This window comes from Thermobia domestica, chromosome 1 (assembly GCF_964235325.1).
Source record: "Thermobia domestica chromosome 1, izTheDome1.hap1.1, whole genome shotgun sequence".
Taxonomy (NCBI): Eukaryota; Metazoa; Arthropoda; class Insecta; order Zygentoma; family Lepismatidae; genus Thermobia; species Thermobia domestica.
The window spans coordinates 205,226,565-205,253,505 of record NC_137454.1 but is presented as its reverse complement, the minus strand read 5'-3'; the positions used below and the strand labels follow the sequence as shown (position 1 = coordinate 205,253,505).

The following is a 26,941-nucleotide window of genomic DNA, read 5'->3' as shown; positions in this document are numbered from 1 at the left end:
TTGATGAAACCAGACTTCATTAACCTGAAAAAGAACAGATAAGTAAATCTGGTACTTACCAATACTGATGAAACAAACGGCTAAAAGACAACAACTCCATATCTACTAAAATGATGAGGTATTTATTTTAAAACACTACCACTTGCACACTATTCGATATATATATATAAAACTTGGCGATTATATTTGAGATATTCAGGAAAAAAACGGAAAGTTTTTTTTTTTTTAAAGCGAGATTTAAAAAAAAAAATATATAGATATATAGTTTAGCGCTGTAGATTTCACTTAGATTTTACTGTAGATTTGAGTACTTTATAAGAATGTTATTTCACTTTTTTATTTTATGATAAATTGCACCAAGTTACTGTTTATTGTGCTTGCAGTAACGATGGTTTCACAAAAGTCTTTATATGAAATTTCTTAATAGTAGCATTTAGGCTTTTAACAAGTTCTTTTTGCCTGTTTTATTTTAATGCTACAATAGTGAACCGAAGCATTTACAAAGTTTATACATTGTGTGTTTATTTGGCACTGAGGAGATTGAAGAAACTTAAAAAAAAAAACTTGCTCTTAAAAAAATGAAAAACTGAGTTAAAACTTGCTTTTGGATACTGATATTATTATAGATGCACATTTAATGTTTAGTTTGCAGTAATGTTTTTTTTTTTTTTTTTTTTTGTTTTACATTATTTTATTAGGAAACTAAGAAAACTGAAAAACAATTTTTTTTTCTGTAATTTTGAATTGAGCAACCATTATTAGTAAAGACACTGTTTAAGTTAACACACAAAACACTTTTCCTCCAGAGAGAGACGAAAAACGAACCGTGTTGTCCCAAATGCGGAAAACTGACCATTACTTCCCTTTGCTCCCTGCTGTTACTCGCTTTTTTTTTTTTTACCCTCGTTCTTTTCTTTGGAATGTTCAGACCCCTTCAAGGTTGGTGGCCTTACAACTTTTTTTTTTTTTTTTTTTTTTTGTTTATTTCCATTTACAAAGTCAAGGGGATCGTTTTGCTGAGGGTTTTCTTGCTTCTTATAACAAGCAAGCGGTTTAAAATTGGACAGTTTACAAGTTTAATTAATATAAAAAAATGTTTTTTTAAAATACACAAAATAAGAAAAAGAAATGAAATGTTTAAATTTTACGTCCCATGGACTACACAAAGTATAAATACGAATAGTTATATATACACAATTATTTTTATGAGATGTGGAGTTGTATTTTTTAAAAAAAAATGAGTTGTGTGGCAGTTTCCAGTTATCTGCTCTTAAGCAGGCTGACGGATTAAACCCACCAATACCAGAGATATAGTTTTTGTTAAGCGACTAAAAGAAGTTTTAAAACAAATACGAGGGGCGTGTTGGAAATGGAATAAATATATACTTTGCGGCACTTTAAAAACAGAGTTACTTTTATTACTGTATGATTCTTTATAGACACACATATTTACCAAAAGAATTAAATATTTAAATATTAATGTTTATTGGAAATTAACATATTGATATGCAAATTATATTAGAACGATATGATTTAAATATGAAATAATTTGCATACGTAGTGCAAAAATTCCTTTCACAAAATCGAAAGAGCATACTTTTAAGTTTTGTTTATGTCATTGCAGGTTCCGCTGTGACTTACCAGGTGGCAGGGTTTTAAGTATGCAAAATGGCGAATAATCAACAGAAAGCATTTTGTGTGATGAAATATGTGAAGACAAAATCTATCACCACCGTGCAGCGTGCGTTCCGAAGACAGTACAACATACAACCACCAACCCACCAAAGCATTCTGCGATGGTATCGACAGTTTAAGGACACAGGCTGCCTCTGTAAAGGAAAAAAGGTCCGGGCGACTACCTGTCTCGGAGGAAACAGTGGAGAGCTCGAACGTGTATGGGCTGAGCTTGACTATCGCATACAAGTGTGTCGTGTAACACGAGAAGCGCACATAGAATATTTGTAATGATAGGTAAGAAACTAGAAAATGTGCTTTTCCAAATTATGTATCAATAATCATTTTGTATTTAATACTTTGTAAAATATGAATCGTTTGTAATAACCCGCTGAATCATTTGTAATAACCCTGTATATAAACGGGTCGAATTGAGAACCTCGTCTTTTTTAAGTCGGTTAAAAAGAAGTATGTCTCAGTTCAGCAAGTCAGAGACGCCACACCCTGTGTAAGTTAAAGAATTCAAGATGTTGATTTGAGAGTTATAAACTTAACCACAAATCATGGCACAACACACCTTGATATAATTTAATACATCTGTAACCTATTATTCTATATTATTATATTGTATGCTCTCTAAATCCCAAATCTAAAGAGCATAATCGTGATACCTTAAACTGGAAGATTTCACTTCATTTTTCTAAATCCCAAATTGCATTCATTATCGAAAATGAAATGAAATCTTTGTTTAACGTCCCACGGTTATGCCGGTTAGGCTAAAGGAGACGGTGATAATGAGAAATGAGTGAAATGAATAAAGTGGGAGGAAACGGGAGAACCCCGAGAAAACCCACGAGCACGGTGTTTGTCCACCACAAAGTCCACACGGCGCGAGCTGGGATCGAAGCCTTCATTATCGAGAACGACTACTTACTTTCCATGACATTAAAGAGCTTTTCAATAATTTCCCCTGACATTAAAGAACTTTTCAATAATTTCCCTGATTTTCCCTGACAAAAATCGAATTCCCTGATTTTGCAGCTCTGTGGAAAACCTGTCGTCACTTGTGCACACAGCAATCATTGAAAGTTCCCGTTATAATCCATCATCATTTCTCGATAAACTGAGTCTGTATTATGCGCTTTCGCCTGCAAAAATCGAAATATATCATGTAGTGGACCTTGGCGGGCGCTTCAATTGTACTCGATATGGTTTCAAGCCCGCTACTCCACAATGATTGAAGATCAGAGTCTGTCTTTTGGTATAGAGGAGGTTAGATCTCCAATGAACAGATCTGACTAATCCGTGTTTCGCCGTCTCACGTAGCCCTCCTCTGGTGGCATAATGGAAGTTGAAAAAGAAACCGTAGTCTTATATCGGAATCCCTTAAGATTAGAGACATAAAATTTGACGTGTGGATTTTCGTATGTTTCATCGTTTTTTGATATTTGCCTTAGAAGAGAAGAAGTAAGAACAAAAGGAAATAGAGGCTATAACTAACATAATAAGATACATATATATACAGGGTATAACATAAACGCATGGCCAAAGGTGACGAGGTGATTGCGGACATCCAAACAAGTAAAAATGTTCCTATAAACATGGGTGCGATGCTGCTTCGTTTCGGAGATACAGGATCTTCAAATGTCTAGTCCCTCAAATGGTTCATTAAGGGAAAGTGAATGGAAATGTTCAGTTTTACAGGAGTAACACAACCAAGTGGAATTATGCTTGAGCAAATACATTTACACTAATATAGAGAATGAAACTAATCAACATTTGAGGTTATTTGGTTGTCAGTGTTGCCAACCTGGTACAAAGTGTTATGTTTTTAAATAGCACTAGACATTCACACAAAGTGGGCAGCATTGTTACCTAATATCATTACTTTGTGGCTTTTAACATTTAATTACTTTGTGGGTTCATACGTAAGTTATTCTCATGTGCATTCATCTGTAACAACACAATTACGCTTTTTTGCAAGAGTTGTAATCTATGAACCATTATTTCCTATTGTGGACCGTTAATTGACTTCACACGTGTACGCCTTGTCTTTCGAAAACGATGTGGAATCTGCCCGATGTTTAAGAACGTTTTGAAGTTAGCAATAATATGCTAACGTGTTGATGTCTAGTGCTATTTGAAAACATAACAGTTTGTACCAGGTTGGCAACACTGTCAACCCAATAACCTTAAATGCTGATTAGTTTCATTTTCTATGTTAGTGTAAATGTATTTGCACAGGTATAATTCTACTTGGTTGTATTACTTCTGTAATATTCAACATTTCTATTCACTTTCCCATAGTGAACCATTAGAGGGGCTCGACATTTAAACACCCTGTATCTCTGAAAAGAAGCGGCATCGGACCTATGTTCATTGGAAAATTTTTATTTATTTGATGTCCGCAATCACCTCGTCACTTTTGGCCATGCATTTATGTTCCTATGAACATGGGTCCGATGCCGCTTCATTTCATATAGTATATTGAGCTGGAGACATGAAGTTCGATGTTTTGGACTTTTAATCTAAAATAATTACACACATGTCTTTGCATTTTAAGATGTTTGACCTAGAATGGAACAAAAAGCGGAGGAAGTGCTTCCCTAAGATTCCCATATGAGACCTTCGAATTTTTCGACTTCAGGAGAATTCCATATGAAAGGTATACAAGAAAAAACTCAAAATATTGCCCACAGTAACAAGTGGGGACATCTGCTAGTATGGTATAAAAGATAACATTATCATGCATATTCTAACGCTACAATTTTCGGTATTACACTAGTTACTGAATTTTAATTTTAAAAGTGGCTACAAAACTTAAACCTCTTTTAAAATTAATTAAATAAATAAAATTGACAAAGAAGTTTCTTATAACAATACTGACAGAAAATTAAAGAAAAAAAGACAAAAGTATCAAAAGCTCTATTCTTAGCAATATTTACCAAGGCTTATTTACTTACCCTCGAACCAGCTTAAGGAAATTCTGCATATAGTTGGATATGTACTGTAACCTAATATCCTTATCGGACACCACTGTTCCGTTTAAAGAGGCTAGCTGCATTAAACAGATCATTGAATGATGTGCTATGTCAGTATGCTCCCTTATCTTCCAATGTATCTGTTACGAAAGTAAGTTATATCGTTAAGCGTAGTACTCTTGTTCCAATGTCCATTCAAGACAAAAAGAGTATATCAAAATATATTTGTTAGAATTAATACTAACAATCCATATTAAGTAATTTGTACACATTATCATTTTTTAAAATTCTATTATAAAAAAGTACTCTAGCACTATCAATTTCTATGAAACAATTCTTTAGTCAATTAATATTCTGGTCAATCGTTCTGAAACAGCTTCAATATTATGACCTTATGTGGTATAACACAACCAGCGAACGAGTGCGGGCGGCCGGTTTTGGAACTAAAATGCAAGCAGCAGTGTTTCTAACCGGACTACTTGTAATCAATCTATCACAGTTCTGTAATCAATCTATCACAATTTTTTCGTTCTTGTTCGTAATAAACCACTTCACGCATATGCTCAAGTCAGGGGCGGAGCGATCGGGGTCTTGAGTAAGAAAATTCTTTTGCATTGACATCATATTCGGATGTACTTCAAAAATTAGGTGAGAGAGAGAACTGATAATCTTTCACCGCCACCCTCCTAACCGTCTCCCCAGGGGTCCTGGGTCCACCCCCTGATTGAGATGGTACATAAAGATAATTTTGTCTAATCTCTGTCATTATTTAGCATGGTTTAGTCATTAAAAAAAAAAAAAAAAGATATTTCTGCCACATTTTGAAAACTTTCAAATAAAGTTTTCAAAATGTGGCAGAAATATAGTTTTTCTTTTTTTAAAAAAAATATACTAAACCATGCTAAATAATGACAGAGATTAGACAAAGTTATTTTTATGTACCATCTCAATCAGGGATGGACCCAGGACCCCTGGGGAGACGGTTAGAAGTGTTGCATTGACGGCGGAGAGGGAGAGATTAAAATGGGGTGCCTGATAATTGAAGGTTCCTTATAACTCCGTAAAATTCAGACGGAATCTCTGAATTACGTAAAAAAGAAAACATACAAAATACATCTTCAGGGTAACTCTTACAGCCATTACGTTATTCTAAGATTAATGTTACTTCTGAAATTGATTAGAGCGAATATGTATTTGAATAACAAAATCACTTTCATAAGTTTTTCAAAGTATCAAGTTTGAAAAGAACGAAGTTTGTCTTCCATTGTTATCTCATTGCTCAAAGATACAGGTGATGAAGTAATTAGCTGGAAATCAATTGGCCGTTTCTTACATCAATTTATAAAGAAGATGAGTGCCAATGTTAGATATGTCAGTTCAGTATTTTTAAAAAAGCCACCCAACCTCTTGCAACCATACTTACACTTACACTTGAAATAAAAATACAACTGAATAAAGACGACTGACTTTGCCTTTGAATTTCATATGTGAATAACAATATAGGACTTTTCAGATAGAGGACAGGGAGGAGCAGGTTTTATTAAACAAGACCGTACATCTGATATGTTTGAACTATAGGCAACTTGTGTTTACGGGCTAAACTCGGTCCTCTGAAGTCAATCGACAAATACCTTTAAGAGGTTCAACAGAATAACGTATCAGCATTATTATATACTACAGACACAAATATAACACTAGGCTCCCAAGTTTCAAAATTATATTGTGTGTGAAAACAGTTAGTAGATTTAATTCTTTGTGACCTTATAGCAGAAACCTGAGAGAAATTCAGTTCGTCCAGAGGTAGTTTCTTTCCTCATAAATAAAATTTATTGTGTGCTGAAGCAATGATACTTACTCTTACACTACCCATACGCTGATGTTTTATCAATACTTTTATTCGAACTCTACCAAAGGGCTGGATTTCTATAATGATCCTAAAAGAAGGGTGCACTGAACCAAATTGTACAAATCAATCCCTAAAGGCAAGCTATCCAATCCCATAAATCTTTAAAAAATGAAGGAAAAATTTCTTCACCTCCTTTTCCTCCAAAGGGTTCACATTTCTCGAAAAAAAATGAAATTTCTTTATTTTAACGTCCCATGATTATGTTGTTTATGCTAGAGGAGACAGATGATTAATGAAAGTGAAGGATTGTAAAATTAAATTTTGTTCTCTCAATAGAATCAAACCCAGAACCACATACAATAAAAGCACATGTGCTGGCTAATAGACCAGCGGAAAGGACTTTCACAGTTCTCGAGAGGAAACGTTTCGAGATTCCTCCCTGGCTAAAACTCGAAAAAGTAATTTATTTGTCAATCGATAAACATACACTTAAACAGCAGCATCATGAGCCTTAACCTTAACTTGATTTAAACTTACAGTTACAAGATATTGCGCAAAACTTTAAGCTATCAACCCAAAATTAATCTTTTAGTCACTGACATGTCATTCCTGCGTTTTACAGGCTGCTACTGTTTTATAATGAAATCGAATAAAACGTAATCATTTTTTATACAATCTGCTTAATACACGGTAGAAGCTCACTGAATTGTCAACTGTGCTATGTTGTTCTTAAATTGGTAATTTCCATTCATAAATCACTATTCACAATACATCTGCATTACTTCAGGGATGGTTCACTACAATACATACATTTTTTATTAAGTGTAAAGAGATTAGACTATGCACAACATCTAAACTGCAACTTTAAAAAACCGTTGGATACACTGCAAAGTGAAACTCTCCGCTCCCCTGTCCCACCGCGCTTGCCAAGAAACTGATGTAAACACAACAGCAGCGCCATCCTCCCAAAACCGCACTGCTATCCTGGTCAGGTTATAATATATTTATTATTTTCTGGTAAATAATTCATTCATTTATATATGAACGAATTGCTTATCAGGAAATAATGAAAACAAAACGAAAACACAAGTGCTTCAAGTAAATGATTCATCACATACAGAAGGGCACATTGATTGATTAATTGAGGTATTTAATAGGAATATCAGCGCGAAGGCTACTTCTCTCCTTATGGAAAGGTCATTAGCGAACAGCTGCTTCTCATTAAAAAAAAACTACCACAATATAAACAATTATTACAAATAACTTCTAGAATGATGTGAACCGAATACAAACTAGACGAAACAGCAGAATAAAAATTAAAACAGAGGCCGTGAAAAACCTAAAAGAATAAATCAGAAAACAGAAAACATGCAACGCGGAAAGTAACTAACGGAACAGTAATAACAATAAAACAGAACAAATAAAAACATGAAAGAAAAGTCTAAAATAATGTTAATTATTTCAAAATACTGTAACTAAAAAGAGGATTTTTCATCAAAACTTTACTAATATTATTAGGTAGTTAGAAACGTTCTCTGAGATCTGAGTATTTTCGAGATTCTGTAAGAATGTACCTAATACTCAGTGAGACGATATACACTTTACAATACAGACAGTTGATATTGTGCAATACATGCGAATGTGTAAGATGAGTGTATCCGATACGTAGGATCACGTCATACTGCCCAATATGTTTTACAGAATGAAATTTATTTCGTTGTCCTAATTCCAGTTCACTTGCTAGTGCGAACGTATCCGTTGGACAAATTAACTGCAGGAAGTTAGTGTTTATGTGTAATATCTGCCAATACGACGTTCTTGGGTGCTATGTCACTACGCTCGTTTCCCCGAATTTCGATGGTGTCAGCTCGATGTGTCAGCTAAACAAGGTGTGGCACACTAAATACTGAGCTATCTTTGTCCGTTACGAACAGTCAACAGAAGACTCATTTTTGTAACCATCCGTACACACCTTAAAATTGCAGTAGCAATGATCTGAACTCGACTCTTCTTGGTATTTCTGAGTATTTGTGTTCTCTTTGATAAGAGACGATAACTGGAGGTTGAGTATTGGCGGAATCAATAGTCATTGTGGAACAGCATACAGAACAGCACAAACGCGCAGTCTATAAAGAGACGATTGAATTTCGCGATGGATTCTTGTAAGTAGAAACGTTATCATGACAGGAACGTTATCGTTGCAGGAATCACAAAACCATCACGGTCTGCTCTATGCATGCTTCCGCATTCAAGAGTTTACGGTATGGCAAGTCTGCGCGCTTGTAAACACTTAATGCTTATGCACACCAGTGTCCACTCCCTGTATCGCACTTGGCATGAAAGTTCATTAAAACATCTCTATACAAGGTACCATCATCACTTGCGTCAGGGAAAAGCATGACTTCCGTCTCACGAACAATGGATAACGGACAGAGGATCAGGTGGAATACCATATGTCGAAAGGGTCACTCTTTCGGAGCAAAATGATGATTCCCATGACCTAATGTACCCTAAAACGAAGAACTGCATCACTTCGACTACACGCCTCCTACGGCTACCTTCTGCCCTAATTTCGGCATGACACACTCATAGTCATTTTAGTTTGAGGTGCACCTATTCCGCCCTGCCGTTCTACGATTACAGCATCATCACTACTGTAATGTAGTGTTCACATAGTCAAAGGATTGATTATCTTTGAAAGAACTCTTACTGAAATTGCTGAAGTGCCATTAACACTTTCGCCTGACATGTTTAAGGAAAATACCAGTTAGGAAGACAACCAAAGAATGGAAATCAAACTTTCCTAATATTTGCTTTGCAGGTAGCGAAATCTTTCTCAAACCTCTTTCAGTTGTCTGATAGCTCATTGTAAAGTATCTTAGTAACCTAAACACTATCAAGTACAACAAATGAAACTAATCAAATTTCAAGAAATGAAAGAAAAAAGTGAGGATGGGTTCTGTATATTCGTATAATTTCTGGTGTAAATTATCTCAATTTGTTAACAATAGTCAACAAGCAGATACTACGCATAATTACGTTTCTAATTTGCTTCCACGCATATAGGGAAGTCCTGTACAATATGAATTTTTATAATATGAAAATATATTTCCTCACTTATTATAAGCTCAATAATTATTTTATTGCAGTACTTTTAAAAGACAAATGTGGAAAGCTATTAGCTTGAATGCAATCAATTTTCATTTAAAAACTCAGGTCTGTATCATGTCTGCATATCAAAGAATAAACTCTGATGTGACGACAAAATTAACTTATTGAATGGAAAGTAACTAGCGAACCATATTATGATTTATTATTTGTGTATATTTCATACTTCTTAATTTGCATTTCCATTCAGATTAATTTAAAATAATTCAACTAGTAGTATTTCAAACAAGGAAAACTTGAATTCAAATAATAACGTTTCTCTTGGGGAGATTGTCAGTACAAAAAACTTATTGATAGTTTGGGAAGCCTAAAATCATCAGTGCCCATTCTTCGTCGTGTTCCTCGAGGAGCAAGACATGCAGTGGCTGAAGCTCTTATTGAAATTCTCCAGAAGATTGTAACTTCAAATAATATTGAAGATTGCACCGAACTCCTAATATTCCCATACATTACTCTTTGTATGCCTACCCAATCCGAAAAAAACTCTAATTTCACCACATGGGTGAAACAGAGAGTTCAACTCTGGTCAAATAGCTCTCACGACGATAGAACGAACTCAAACAAGTTTACGACAAACAAAGACAAACGCAACAGAAGTCTTAACAAATCACTTAACGACATCTTCATTAAACATATCGAAAATAAACTCGCTGATGGCGACATATATGATGCTGTCCGACTTCTCATTTCTGAGGATTCTTTTGCTCCATCAGATCCTGCTATTTTAAGATCCTTAAAAGAAAAACATCCTCCGCACTCGTATACATTTACTGCACCCAATTTAGCAGATCATATTACAGTTAATAAAGTTTGGTCCAGCGAGTTTTTAAAAGCGCTCAAATCCTTCCCTTCTGGTTCAGCTGGAGGAATAGACAGCATGTGCCCTTCAGTTCTCAAGGACTTAGTTCTTTATAACATTCATGACTCTAAAAATCGCCTTACCAAGATCACTTGCGAGTTTCTCTCTATGATTTTGTCAGGAGATGTACCCGTAGAAATAAGGCCAATTTTCTTTGGAGCTTCTCTTATTGCACTGAAAATGAAATGTGGAGAGATTAGTCCAATTGCCACAGGAAACATATGGTGAAGACTTTCTTCTAAAATAATATGTGGGAGAATTAAAAGTCAGTTACTTCAACGCCATTCTCCACACCAACTAGGAGTAGGCATTCAACATGGGGCTGAAGTTGCAGCACATGCTGCACGTATGTATTACTCCCACCCACATCAAAAGCCTAAAGCCTTCCTAAAGATTGATTTTAAAAATGCTTTTAACGAAATAGACTGGAATGCAATGTTCACTGCCGTTAAGGACAATTTTCTCCAACACTATAAATACAGATCTAAATATATGGTACTTGGACGATGGCAATATAGCTGGAGACCCGATTACCATACTAAATATATTAAATGATATCGATACAAAGGTATCTTTAATAGGCTTCCAACTAAACTACTCCAAATGTGAGATTAGCTTCCTGGAAACACCTCCAGAACAGACAAATATATTTTTCACCATGTTTAATAAGGCGGCTCCTCCAAGCATTCAATTAATGACGCCTTCAAACGCTTTTCTCTTGGGTTCTGCCCTTTCTTCTGAAGCAAGGAAAGCTTTATTAATTGAGAAGACTGCCAAGTTGGAGAATTATTTCCAACGATTGTCATTAATGTCAGCACACCCAGCTTGCTATTTATTAACAACTTCTTTTACCATGCCAAGGTTGCTATATTTTCTACGGTGTTCACCATCTTGGAGAGAAGATGATTTACCAACGTTTCGATAACTCCATCAAATCTGGATTGGAATCCATCATTAATTGTTTTCTTCCTCATAATGCATGGCTACAGGCTTCTCTTCCGATCAGATTTGGAGGATCAGGCATCCGACGAGCCTTAGATATGGCTATTCCCGCCTTCTTGGCATCATTCTATGGTTCCAAATGCCTAATCGAATCGCTTCTCCAACACGATATAATTTCTCACGGAATTCCTGAGATTGAGGATTGGTCAGCATTAGTAGGCTTAGAATAACCCGAAATCAACTCCAGATCAAAACAAATCACATGGGATATGCCTATCATTAAATCACACCTCTCCTTTTTACTCCAGTCGGCAGACAACTTAGAAGACAAAGCCAGATTAATCTCTGCTTCCTCCTTAGAAGCAGATGCCTGGCTCAAAGCCCTGCCTTCGCCCACGCTCAGCCTTCACTTAAGTAATGAATGCTTCCGAATAGCCATTGCGTTACTTCTAGGGGCATATATATGTGAAGACCACAAATGTCAAGCATGTAAGAGTGAAGTAAATAAAAAAGGTTTACATGTCCTTTCATGTTCCAAGGGCGCAGGTAAACATTCTCGCCACTCAAATGTTAATGACATTATAATGAGAGCACTAATCTCAGCCGGTATACCTGCAATAAGAGAACCCATTGGGTGTAGCAGAACGGATGGAAAAAGACCAGATGGGATGACTCTGTTATCGTAGAAGAGAGGTAAAGCGGTAACTTGGGACTTTACATGTTCAGATACGTTCGCTCCTTCCAATCTCCCCTTTTCTTCGATTCAGGCGGGAAAAATAGCCAGCCGAAATGAAACGGAAAAAATGAGAAAATACAGTTATCTTGCGGAGAAATATCATTTTTGTAACTATCGGTATTGAATCCAGTGGTGCATGGGGCAGAGAAGGTATTAACTTTATAAAAGAAATAGGCAGACGGATCACGCAGTTATCTGGCGATGACAGAGCAAGCACCTTCCTCATACAAAGAATAAGTATGGCAGTTCTAAGAGGCAATGTCGCCTCAATACAGGGTACCATACCCAAAGGCAGAGAACTGGAAGAAGTATTCCTACTGTAAGAATATATTTATTCCATTATGTTTTTATTTAATGTTACCATTTTATGTTCATTCAAACATTTTCAATTTGTTTGTTTTTCATTTTGTTTTGCTGCTTTCATCAGTGTAAACGTTTTAGGATTTGCTAGATTTACCTATTGTGTTGTTAAGCTTAGACTAAAAATATTGTGAACACAGAATATTTGTAAAATTTCGTATTATGAAGAGTTTTACTGAAATAACTCAGTTCAGCTTATCATTTATTACATACCTTGAAGAACAACTCTACAACATGGGGCTGAAGGATAACTTCTTTCCACTGGGGGCCGGGTCTAAAGGCAGGATTTTGGTCCGCTTCAAATACAGCCTCAAATACTCCTATCAAACGCTTTGGTAGTACGAATATGTTAAAGAAAATTACTAAACAGCAGTTTGACAATAAAAGTGGCACATTTAAAAAAAAAAAAAAAAATAATGAAAAATATACATAAACAGAATTTTGAGTGGTATTCAGTGGAGATTTCTTAAGAGAACGCCTTTGACCAAGACGACCAGTTTTCAATTTCCAATGGAGAATCACTTTGTTTTTGGTTCCACATTAACGTGTACGTATGGTATGGTATAAGTCACCATTGCGAACACTTTGAACATCTCCTGTGATGTGTCTGACGAACGTACGTTTGTGTCTTTCCGCACGTCGATATCTACTGTTCCGAACTTACTGTTTCTAAGCTTTCAGTCCTCGCTAACTCTACCAATATGGCAAATATGTTATATATTCATAGCTCTGTTTTTGCTTACCTAGTGTCAGGATTCACCTTCCGACATTTGTTGCATTAATTAATACCCTATATATATGGGGTACGGGCATATAATTTGAAGTACTCACAAACTACCTCTATAAAAATTATTGTGGAAGTACCGTAATATTCTAAAACATGGATATTTAGATAGGGCATATATTAGTCCCTAAGTGAAGTCTTGACCCGACTACGGTAGGTCTCATAGTTTTAGAGCTATGGACCTTTAAAGTTCATTTTTTCATGTTTTCGGCAGCCTGTAACTCCGAAAGGAAGCATTTGTGCACCCAGGTTGGTTCATACTTTTTGTCTTATCTTGGTGTCAGGAATCACATCCCAAACGTTGTCGGTGTTGTTTTGAAACACCCTGTATATATATAAATTCAATAAAATTAAGACAAATGATCATGTATTAGTAGAAGCAGCGTCGTTAACTACCTCTTTAACAACGAGGACGGATCTGTAAGTAACGCAATTTTCTCACGCAATATTATACTGGTCTGGGACGAAAAATTGAAACAGAAGTAGTTTGAAGTTCGCACTGTAGTCAGCAGTTGTTCGATCGGCTGTACTTCTAGCGGTAAATGCATAAACAAAGAGGCTGCATGTGTTACAGTCGTCTACCTGTAAAAGGCAATCAGGTGTAGCTCGTTTTTACTGGTCAAACGGACAAAACTTCAGTAATAGGGAAATGAAGTGCGTGTATGGAGAGGACTCAATGGACCGCTGCAACATTTCCAGTTGGTGCAAATTCTTTGAAAAGGATCATATGAACCTTAACGACTTGCCATGCGCTGCACGTCTAGTAACAGCGTCAAAGCAACAGAATGTCATGACCACTGAGGAGACAATTCGTAATGATCTCGAATTCATCTTCAAACATTGTTCAACATGTTCAACTTTTCGTACAGTACACGGATGCTCGGGTGAATGAAAATCTGAATTTCGTAAAGTGGGTACTCAGTGGGTACCAAAGCAGCTCACAGACATCCATAAAGGGAAGCAACTGATGGCATGCCTGGCAACACTGAAACACATTTTTCTGGAAGGTTTCGTTACAGGTGATGAGTTCTGGGCGTACTACATGCCTGAAACAAAGTGGGCATCCATGGAATGGATACATGCCGATTCCCCACGAAAGATGAAATTCAACATGATTCGATCTGCGAAAAACGTGCTTATGACTATATTCTAGGATGTGCAAGAAGCTTTACTGATGGACTTCCTAACATGAGAAGCCACTGTGAATCCTGCACCATATGAAACAACATTGGCACAGTTATATTACGCGCTTCGTGACAAATGCTCCAACATTAATGCTAGAAATGTCAAACTCCTTCATGACAATACACGGTCCCATGTTGCTGCTAGTATTCGAGAAAACCGAATAGTTTCGGTGGGTGGTACTCGAGCACGTGGTTTACAGGCCTTATCAGACATCTTTAGACTATCATCTTTTTGGCTCGATGGAAAATTTCTTGGCTAACGTTACAGTTCCGATGACGGCGTCAACTAGGTTGTGTGTAGATGCCTATACTCCCAAAAGATGGACTTGTATAAACAAAGTATTTTTAAACTTGTTGGGTGATGGGACAAATATGTTGAGAGACTTGGTGGGTATGGTGAAAAGTACCTATAATATGAGCCTTTACTTATATATTCTGTATATATTCTCGGTGTGTTACATTACAATTTCTTCAACATAAATTGTTGTGCGTTCTTACTGATCTGCGTTCGCATATCATTCAACATATTAAGTATTGGACATATTATGAGGGAAAAAAAGTATGTAACGTAGTAAAACGCGTACTTGTAAACACTAAATTTTCCTGAAGCATCGGTTTAAAATGTAGATATCAATAGATGTCGCAGGCAAGTGAAAAAACTATTATTAGAATAACCCACCTTAAGTATAAGAGTATAATGTCGAAAAATGAAAAGAAACCATAAAACACACAAAATACAACAAGGTACATTGCATAGGACTTGAAGACATTCCAGTTATATTACATGCTGAAACTAATATGGAAAACATAAGTGACTATTGTTAACTCTTCGTAGAGGTCCACTAGTGAAGGCAGGCTGATTTCTTGAATTAGTAGAACTCTAGTGTATACATTTGAAATTATGTAAATCCGTATTCTTTATGTCCAACGGCATTATGCATCAAAATGCTACAAGATTTACATCAAAGAACATTTTAAATGTTCTTAAATTCTCCACTTATTATTTTATTATTAACAAGTATATAGTTCGAAAGATGTTGGTCTAAAAGGATATAGTTAATGGACACGAATCCCCAACTTAAAATGCCTTCACAAATGGTGAGAAGATGCCTGTATAAAGTCAATATCTCTCTTGAATAGGGCGTCTCCATCTTCACCAATTCGTCCAACACTTGTACACAGAATTGGAATATCCTTTTCAAATCTGTTGCCTAAAAGCAGAGAATAAGATAAATTTATAAAATCATACATATTAATTTTTACACGTTACTTTAATATATAACAGGAAACAAAATCACAGTACAGGATAGGATACAGGAATTCAAACGTAAACAATAGCAGAAAATTACATTATTTCCACACTTCAGTTACTTCACTCTACCGCTTTTAAAGTGATCGTATCTCCACTGGGACTTAAATTTAGGTTTTCATGATTTTTTAAACAATTTATTCAGCATATTTGACTACATATATCATTCTAAATCCACAGAATAAGTTAATATCAGAAATCAATACGTCCTTCTACGGTATTTCACATAAAAACCTCGCCCAATGGAAGGAATTGCTAACCCTAATCTATAGAACGCAGCTGAGCTTGTACTACTGCACTCTTTCCCTCGCAGACATTGGCACAAGTCCTGAGTTTTGGAAGCTACAATTTCAGTGCCTAAGGCAAGTTTGAAGTTAAATTCTCAGATTAAGAGGAAGAGAATGTATTTTCAATTCTTGAGGTATGATAGAATAAGCCTTTTGATCTCCTTAAACATTGGCTAAAGAACTCAGAAGATGATTAATAACGAATCAAATGAGCTAGGAACAAAAAAATTATATTAATGCTTCTCATTTATATTTAAATCATCTAAAACAACTCCAGTTGAAAAAAAAATGTTCTTTACAATATAGCTAAATTGAGTTCGTCAATTAGGAATTGAGACATTTATCATACGTAAGTTTTTACCTCAAATTGTTTCTTGGCCTTGAAGTGTGTTTCCCAAGTTAAGCCAACATCCGAGGATTTCATTGTTGTCGCATACTCTTGCATTAGGACAGAGATTATGTTGCACCCAACTATTTGCTGAAAGAAATAATTAGAAAACTTAATAACAAGTTTCCACGAACGAGAGGAAAAATACAAATTAAACATAAATAATAGAGATAGAAAGAATGGAATACATATCATACTTAGAGCTCAAAACAAATCAATGCATTTCTTAGAAAATGCACATTAAACATTTAGAAAAGAAGACAGCTCCAACATGAGGTAATTTATATAGCTTCATAACTATCATTTGATGTATTTATGTATCGTCTGGGAACAATTAAACAAATAAATAAATAAATAAATGAACTAACTCACTCATTCACTCACTCACTGACTGACTGACTGACAGACAGAGAGAGAGAGACACACACACAAAAGAAAACATTTGTAGTACTATAACAGGCCAAAGAACAAATAAATAAAAACTTAACAAAGTATATGGTATGAAACATAGCTAATCCAAATTTACACTAAGTTACTAAAACCATAGCTAATCCAAATTTACATTAAGTTACTAAGAAATGAAAAAAATATAGAATCAATCAAGATATTTAAAACAAACAGAAAATACTTCTGATACCAACATGTGGAAGAAAACATTGCTTTGGTAATAAATACAGATCAACGCGACTTAATATAAAACTGCTGTTCTGAAAGCGACCTCCTTTATGAGCTATGGCTCATTTGGAACTTTCAGTAGACATTAAATACCTAAATTCTCTATTTTATTCTCTTCTTTTAGTTCTTTACTCCTTTTCTGCATTCTATTACTTCGCAAATTTGTAAAACTAATTCAGACTTCTTGCTTTCTTATTACTGAAGCGAGCGTTAGCGAAGCTTCTACCATTCAACTCGATTGGCATTTGTGTGTCAGGCTTCCCAACATTCACTCTGTTTTCTTCTTCTAAGCCTTTTCCCCAGTTAGTTAGGGTCGGCTTTTCCGATCGCTGTCCACCATCTGTTTCTATCTTGTGTCATATCCGCTATGACACCATACTGCATCACATCGTTCTTAACACACACTTCTTCTTTGGCTGGCCTCGGGCTCCTTTCCCCCTCTCTTCTATAGCATCTACTCGATGAGCTACGTACTTCAAAGGTCTTCTTCTTGCAAGCCCAAAACATCTCACAAGTAAAGGTTCTCTCCCAAGAATCGGGGATCCGGAAACTGCGCATATATTTAGAGGAGGGCCACGAAGGAATACTGGTGAAATATGCCGGGCCGACAGCAAAGGATAAATCCAATATGGCCGCCCGAAGTTCATGCCAATCGACTTTTGCAAGCAACCTCTCATCCACTTCCCATGGGCAGATTGACTTAATATTTTGCAGATTGATACATGTATGAACACTATACATCTATTGGTTTAAAATTTCGCGGACATTGACGTATTGAACCCAATATGGCCGATCAAAATGTCAATGTGTTAACGACTCGTGTCTGGAAAACGACTTGTACTATGGAAGTACAGTATCACTAGACGTGTACGAAAAGCATTAAACGGTTCAAAATATTGCCATCTGAAAACCAATATGGCCGAACAAAATCCTGAACGAAATAGTTCGTACTACAAAAACGAAATTTGGTATAAAGGTCCATTACCACTAGTAAGTGAGGAAAATAATACAAATGGATCACAATTTCTACATCGTGTATCCAATATAGCCGCGAAATACGCATATAAAATATACACTGTGGTTTCGCATGAAAATCACGTACAATTCATTGGGACAGATTTTGCAGGTGAAATGCCAGTAAGTTAAAGATGTTGCCACTGCCTGTGTTATCTGTTTGAAGTGTTACACGCAAACATATACTGTTCATTTGGGAAGGTCTAGAAGCACTAAAGGTATACCACATTGACTTGACACCTAGTCTCCCATTCCAAGCGCTGCAATCGGCTGAAGGAATTCCACTCTTATTCGTCATCCTCTCACTCGCTTAGCAACAGCTGAACCCTTATTGGCTCAACGCATGGGTGTGAGCTTTAGTTCGCATTTTTGCCACGGATCAAAACAATTTGGCAGCACAATAGCCACAAACGTCCTATAATACGCGTGTTAAAGTTTCCAAACCATATCATATATAACAAAACTCGCCCTTGCCAACACTGGCACCGTGACTACAAAGGTAACATCGTGGTTTACGATCCAAGGGTTCTATGTTCGAACCCGGCGCAAATCAAAAACATATTTTGTTCGGCCATATTGGTTTTCAGATGGCGATATTTTGAACCATTTAATGCTTTTCGTACACGCCTAGTGATACTGCACTTCCATAGTACAATTCGTTTTCCAGACACGAGTCGTTAACATATTGACATTTTGATCGGCCATATTGGGTTCAATATGTCAACGTCCGCGAAATTTCAAACCAATAGATGTATAGTATTCATATATATATCAATCTGCAAAATATTAAGTCAATCTGCCCATGGGAAGTGGATGAGAGATTGCTTGCAAAAGTCGATTGGCATGACCTTCGGGCGGCCATATTGGATTTATCCTTTGCTGTCGGCCCGGCATATTTTACCAGTATTCCTTCGTGGCCCTCCTCTATCTAAATATGCGCAGTTTCCGGATCCCCGATTCTTGGGAGAGAACCTTTACTTGTCAGTCTACTTTCTAGCAGCTTTTCCACTACTAGTCTCACCTTCACTGTTCTCCTATCACTTTATTCTTAATTTTGTCCTTCCGCGTCACTCCATATATTTGCCGCAGCATCTTCATCTCCGCAATATGCAACTTCTGTTCCTCTCTTCCTCGTCGTCCAACACTCTGCTTCATATAATATGACAGGTCTCACTACTGTTTTGTAAACTTTTCCTTTAAGCCGTATTGGTACTTTATGGTTACACAAAACTCATGCCGCTTCTCTCAATTTCGTCCAATTGCTGCTAATTCTGCTGTTTACATCTTCTTCTATTCCTGCATTTTCCTGCAGAATTGATCCTAAGTACTTGAATTTCTTCGTCCTTACTACCTCTTTTTCGTCAAGTTGTATTCTTGTATTCTCGATTACATTTTCCCGAAAGGACAATGTAAATATTCTGTCTTAGTTCTACTAGTTCTTGTTTCCAATATCCTATTAAAAAGTCGAGTGAACAGTGTATGGAGCTAAAATAAGTAAATAATAAAAAAGAGGTATTAACATTCTCCCTTTTCTATTTTTTCTTCTAGCTACCGTTCCACGGTAGCTTATATAAAATTCATATGGTCCTGATTTTTTTTTTTTTTTTTTTAACTTTTTCCGTAATCGCCAGTGCTTGGAATTAAAATCAATCATCAGTGAGCGGTGAATTATGCTCAAAATGTTGGATCACTTTCCCTACCCTCCGATTAAAAAGTATGATCCAAGATATCGTTCATAAAAATATTAGATCATGAAGGAATATGGCATATACTTTTTGAGGCTTCGGAATCATTTGCACTACTTGGATTTAAAATACATGGAGAATGAGAGAGAATCTCCCACCCCCACCTCAAGTTAAAAAAAATAAATAAATAAAATCTATGATAACTTTCGTAAATTTTATTCGATTTTAACACAATATGATGTATGCATTTATTGAGGTTTCCATATCATATCTACTCTTACAGTTGAAGTCAATCAAATATGGAGACTGACTCACTCTCAACCCCACCCCGCCTCCGCCCACCACATTCCAAGATTTAAATAAAAATTCTACAACTTTCGTAAAAAAATACAATTTCGTCGAACAGCTCCTGAGAAAATTTTCAATTGTCTGAATTGTTTGCAGTTAAAATAAACCAATAATGAGAAGAGAGTTTTCGCCAATTTTATAGAACATTGTGTGTGTTTTGTCGAAGATTTGAGATTTACTTCCACAGTTTGTGAATGAAATTAGTGAGAGGAAAGATCTCTCGTTTCAAGAATGTACAGTATCACTAGTTATTATTGTGTTGTTATTAGTATTTTAACATATATTAAATGTTGTAATATTAAGGCAAGCAGAAGAAAATACAAACGTAACTGTATTTTTTTTAAAAATAAATGAAATCTTTGAGTTTTATGTCCCACGGTTATGCCGGTTAGGCTAAAGGAGACGGTGATGATGAGTAATGAATGAAATGGTGGAATGAAGAAAGTGGGAGGAAATGGGAGAACCCCGAGGAAACCCACGTACATGGTGTTTGTCTACCACAAAGTTCACTTGGCGGGGGCTGGGATCGAACCCGGGATGAACGCCCTACCACTGACCCACCGTGGCCCTTATAACTTTATTTAAAATTATACGTTCGGAAGTTCAATGTGCTGCTGCTACAACTAACAAATTATACGTACTTAATTTTTCTTTTCTTTAATAAATTATTTAATCTTATTCAAGAATTACTATGAATGTTACATCTAGAAGTGGATAAATATACTTACAGTTACATAGAAAAAATAACATTCTAAAATGTTAAACTCTATTAATGTTAAGTGCACTTACACTAAGCTTAAATTCTAAAAGAAGAACGTATACACAAAGTAACCCCTCCAGAATTATTAAAACATGCTACTAGGGCAATATACGTTACTTAGGAATAATATTGTTCCATGCGGCTTAATTCCAAGATAGACAGGTGGCTACCTCACATAATAATAAGTAATGTATATCATATGGGAGAACGCAGTCTACAAAAATTAGGCCAATTTTGACAGATGGCAAAGTTAACAGATTTTATTAAGCATTCATATCACAATAATAATAAAGGCGAAAATTTGCGCATTCGAGGCTAATCAATGAATTATTACATACTCTTGGAGGGTCTCCACTGAGAATAAGCTGTTCTACTTCCGTCAGAATTTGGCCTCTGTCTGTTCCAAAATCTTCTACGCTGGCTCGTTTTACCATTATAGCAATAACCTTTAAAAATAAAAAATAATAAAAAAAAGATACTGTTAACTTGTAACTAATGTAAAACCAATTACTATTACAGTATTATAAAAGACATACGCTCAATGAGGATTACGCTACTGATTTTCAAACAAAAAATCTCAAGAAATTAAATCTTGAGAATAGCTTGCATGATACTCCACAACATAAGTCATCCTACCACATCTTCACTTTATGTCCTCTAATTTCATTACAAGTAACGGGATGTTGCCAAATACCAAACTCATATAGGAATAAGGACAGTTGTTCAGACACTTATGACTTTTCTTTATAATGAACTACATGCTCTGCAGAGTAGAGGAGACAATGCACTTGCATGCTGTTTATCCACTACTGAACTAATACGATGTGAAACTGACCTTGTAGCTTTGTGTAAACAATGGGTATCATGCAGCTTAACTACCATGCTTTATTAATTAAAGTCTTGATATTTAAAACTTTTGGTAACTAGACAATGATACAGGTAAGTCACTTTTGTGTTAATTCAGGGATTTTTCCAATATATGCTTTTATAATCAAGCAGACAAACGAAGAATATCCATTTTATCATTACTTCGAAAGAACTATTTCACTCATCTGATTATTTTACTGAATAAGTATTTCAGAATCACTCTGATAACTTCATCAGATCCAAATAGTTGCAAAATGGAAGTGTGAGTTGTTTTTACATCTTCGTAAACATAATGTATAAATTCAGTGAACCTGCAGCTCATTTGTATTTGTGTGTGTGTGTTCCTTTTACAGCCGGTTGACATCAATATACACAAACTTTGCACTAAACAAATTTTCTACTTTTTAAAATTATAATCAGTAATACACCCTTCCAAACTATTTAAATATAGGCACTTCACGCAACAACTCCGTTGCACACGAACAATTCATATAAACCATTAAGTAGGCGCCATGTTTAAAAGTCACTTTCAGAGGTCAGCGTCGTCAAATCATTACTAGGCTGTTTCATTTCAAATCATACAAGGGTGCCCATCGACCATTTTGAATTCTTATGAAAAAAATATATGTTAAAGATGGACATGGCCAGAATAAGGAAACAAAATAGTTTTGGTCTCTGATGATTTGCAACAGTGTTGCAGCCTCTTAAAAAATCACTACAGATAGTTACTTTCGGAGCAAAGTGAGAAATTGGCCTTTTGAAGGTATTATTAAGAAAGAACAAAAAGTGTCAGAAACCTTTTTTGTTGCTTCTTTTATACTATGTTTTCAAGTCTTCCAAACCATACCAAACACAGACATTAGAGGTGTAACATAAACCGTAACAAAATCGTTGAACTTGGAAAAAACTTTGTTGTGTACATATTTCGGATATTTCCTGTGCCTAAATGAAAACACACAAGATTTGTTTTATGCTAGAAATAAATACTATCAAAACATGACATTACAGTAAAAATATTATTTCCTACCTATCTGTACACCACAAGTGAGAATTTAGCATGAAAAAAGTGAAAATTTCAAAATTGGACTATTTTAGAAGTTAATATCTCAAAAACCCCATCTTGAATTTTCATAAAAATTACACAAAGTATGCACACAACACTGTTTTCAAATCCTGTGAGGACAGACTTGGTAATATTTTTCTGGGAAGAGAGATAAGAATTTTTATATTGCACCTTACACAAGTTGTGAAATAATAGTAAAGATGTGAACAAAGTGTGGGACTGGCAACACTGCTTTTGATTTAAATTCCACATCCAAGGTGATATCACCATAGTAACAATGTAAGTATAAATTTATTGACCAAGGACAGTTAGATAAAATCTAGTGTCAAAAATACGTGAGTAGCAAACAATTGGATCATGAAAAGGGTCTGTCATGCTGACATTAGCCACATTCAAAGAGAGGCCATTGCTGCTAGGAAAAGATCAAGTACATCCAACAAGTGATACTTTGATCTTGTACTTTGATTTTGCAGAGAACTGGATGGTTGTGTTGCAGGAAGAGATCCAAAGTTATTATTGGCAAACATCCCAAATGTCAAAAATCAAACGAAATTTTTGAATTTTACGTCCCACGTTTATGCCGGCTAGGTTAAAGAACACGGTGATGATGAGAAATGAATGAAATGGTGGAATGAAGAAAGTGGGAAGAAACGGGAGAACCCCGAGGAAACTCACGCACATGGTATTTGTCCACCACAAAGTTCACTTGGCTCGAGCTGGGATCGATCCAGGGATCCCATGCACCAGAGGTGAACGCTTTACCACTGACCCAAATCTCAATATTCACATGTGTTGGATACTTTTATGGTACCACACATAGCTTTGCAGTAGTCAGTGATGACTCGACTCATGATAGTGCACATGCACTATGTGCTGTCTAGTTGATCATGGGTGAAATATCTGCACTGTGTGATGGACACGCGTTTTCTACGCAGGTATTTGTATCTCCGAGTGCAGCCTCCATTTTCAAAAACAGATTTCAGTTATTTGAGCTACAACGCATGAGTGACAACGTTACAAGAAAGTGGCTATTTTCAGCTACTGGGCATGGAAAAGGCCACTGTGATTGTTTATAGGCGGATTAGTAAACCACTGTGCAATTAAATTTAATCTGCAACATAGCCTGTTGATGCAATTAGAGATGCAAGAGGATTCGTTGAAATTATCTCTACATTCATGAAGACTCGATGGCAAAATTTTCTTTGTCTTTCTGCGATGAGCTTTTGTAAGTAAAAAATTTTCTGCAGGAATTAAAAAAAAAAAAAAAAAAAAAAAAAGGATATACTATCATATTTTTATTACAGCGTTACATGAAACATCGTAAACAGTTTTCAGCGGTATCCCTAGTTATAGTTACAATTCGTGAAGTCACATTTTTTGAAAGAGTTTTGCTAAAACAAGCATATTTAAAATATTTATGATACGATACGCCGTATTTTGTAATGAAAGCAGTTTTAAGGATTTTTTTTTTTTTAATATCCTGATGGGGGTCCATTTAGGTAAATGTATGTAAGCTGGTTTGTTGTTCCAGTATCATCTCTAAGTCCATCCTTTGCTGCTAGCCTTTTCTCCACCACACTGAATCCCAGCATTAGTAACCACTGAATCCCAGCATTCACATATGGCCTCAGACAATCGTAAACTCAAACAAAACATCATTAACTTTACTGCAAAAGAGTATTTATCTCGGAAATCTGTTACTGCAACTTTAAAGAAAGTCTTCAATTAAAAAAAAAAAAATCCTTCATTTCTTGAGCTGGTTATTAAGTTCTGCACAGATTTAATGAAAAGCTTGTATTCAAAATAATAATAATAATAATCTATCCTGATCTATATCTATCAAAAACTGAAATTGGAATATACTCACAAACTCAAAGAAGTTTGAAAGAAGACGGAAAGTCCTTCTCTGCTTGCTCAACGGAAACGTTACTTCTTGGAAAAAGTTACAAAAAATACAAATTAAACAAGAATTCTGACCTAGACACTATCTGTTTCAAGAAGCTTGCCTCAGCATCAGACTCGTGTGTATAAACTTCAAATTGCTCCAAAGAGAATTTAAAAACTTTTGGGTATTCTTCGAAACTATGTTATTAAAGCAATATCAGCCTCTTTTTCCTCTTGTTTATCTTTTTTTTTTTCTTTCTTTTTTTTTCCACAGCTCAGAATTTTTGTAATGATGGGTTGGTCCATTAATGGAATTCTATAAAAATGACCGGTTTTACATACAGAAGCGATCATTTTTGTTCTTAAAAAGTTATCTGGTAACACCTTTATGTTGTGAGCCATATTATCAACACTTACAATCGTGCTAATTTCTGAAAGCTTGTTCATTTGAAGCTTTAAACCAAACTCAACGAAGTCCATGAAACAGTAAGTGTCCCAAGGTAAATAATTGGTATTCTGCACAAATTTGGATACTTTACTCAACAATCAGTAAGTATTACTTAATAATAGAATGACACAGATATTGTATTTTGAGAGAAGTCGATCTCTTAGAACAAAGTGATCAGGACTTTTTTCACAAACGCTGGCAAAAGCTTCATAATTTGCTTTTTCCTCGGACGATTTTTCTGCACAGGCGCGGCAAATTTTCTGCGATCACATCGCAGATTGCGGTATGTTCTGCTATGGGGTAAGAAGAATACAACATTTTTGTTTTTAGACGTGTACTGTCGAAGAATATCGTTCAATTAAAAGGAAAGAGTAGGTAAATGTGAAACCGGTGACTGGAATTCAGTCCAGCCACTTTTGGATTGCATCACATGAACTTTCCATTGCCAGAAGAGCTACTCATACAAAGAAACATCTTATTTTTAGTTTCGTATACTGCAGGTCCGGATTAAGGGAGGGGCTTAGGGGGCCTCTAGGTAGACTGGGGCCTCCACTTTGATCAAAATCTCAACTGGCTATCTAAAAAGAATCATGAAGATACAATCACCACCATAAAATCAAATATGACCAAAAATATGAAACATATTCTCTTAACTTTCAAACTGTACTTTCACAGAAACGTATTTGAAGAAGTCACCAGGGGCCACATTTTTTTGTAGCCCAGAGTCTCCACATGGGTTAATCCAGCCCTTGTATACTGTGATCAATTTATGTGTACGTGATTTTGTATCGTGTGTATTAGACAATCAGTGGTGGGTGGGGCAAATAAAGCACGTATCATTCAAACTGGAAGATGTTACGATCTCTCTTATGACTCCACATGGTACTGCAACTGGTTTATAATGGCCTCCAGTGCAAAATCTCTGTAGAATTCCCGTAAGAAGTGTACTACTCAAGATGGATTCCCTTATTTCTACTGGACGCTCTCCTCGTCTCCACAAATTTCCAGTATTCCAACGTTTTTGCACAGCTGTGATACACTGGTGAGTGTTTACATAAAATAAGTCTTAGTAATTACTGAACTTGATCTTGATCAATATATTGACTTAAATTGTTACTATGATGATATAACACCTTGGATGTGGAATATAAATCAAAAGCAGTGTTGCCAAATCCACACTTTGTTCATTACTTTACTATTATTTCACAACTTGTCTAAGGTGCAATATAAAAATTCATATCTCTCTTCGCAGAAAAATGTTACCAAGTCTTCACAGGATTTGAGAACAACGTTTTGTGCATGCTTTGTGTAAATTTTATGAAAATTCAAGATGAGGCTTTTGAGATATTAACTTTTTAAAATAGTCCAATTTTGAAATTTTCACTTTTTTCATGCTAAATTCTCACTTGTGGTGTACAGATAGGTATGAAATAATATTTTTACTGTAATGTCATATTTCCATAGTATTTATTCCTAACATAAAACAAATCTTGTGTGTTTTCATTTAGGCACAGGAAATATCCGAAATATGTACACAACAAAGTTTTTTCCAAGTTCAACGATTTTGTTACGGTTTATGTTACACCTCTAATGTCTGTGTTTGGTATGGTTTGGAAGACTTGAAAACATAGTATAAAATAAACATCAAAAAAGGTTTCTGACATTTTTTGTTCTTTCTT

The 26,941-nt window shown here is 35.6% G+C and overlaps 1 protein-coding gene across 1 annotated transcript in view; it reads right to left on the bottom strand.

Moving 5' to 3' along the window:
* LOC145693182 (exportin-4-like) overlaps nt 1-26,941 on the bottom strand; it is a 102,083-nt gene that overhangs the window by 59,069 nt on the left and 16,073 nt on the right. Inside the window, exons 4-8 of the mRNA XM_081768954.1 lie at nt 21,339-21,446; nt 16,492-16,608; nt 15,589-15,745; nt 12,780-12,904; nt 4,638-4,795 (exon numbers count right to left, since the gene is read on the bottom strand). Coding sequence (XP_081625080.1) covers nt 4,638-4,795; nt 12,780-12,904; nt 15,589-15,745; nt 16,492-16,608; nt 21,339-21,446 — 665 coding nt within the window. The remainder of the gene's footprint in view (nt 1-4,637; nt 4,796-12,779; nt 12,905-15,588; nt 15,746-16,491; nt 16,609-21,338; nt 21,447-26,941) is intronic.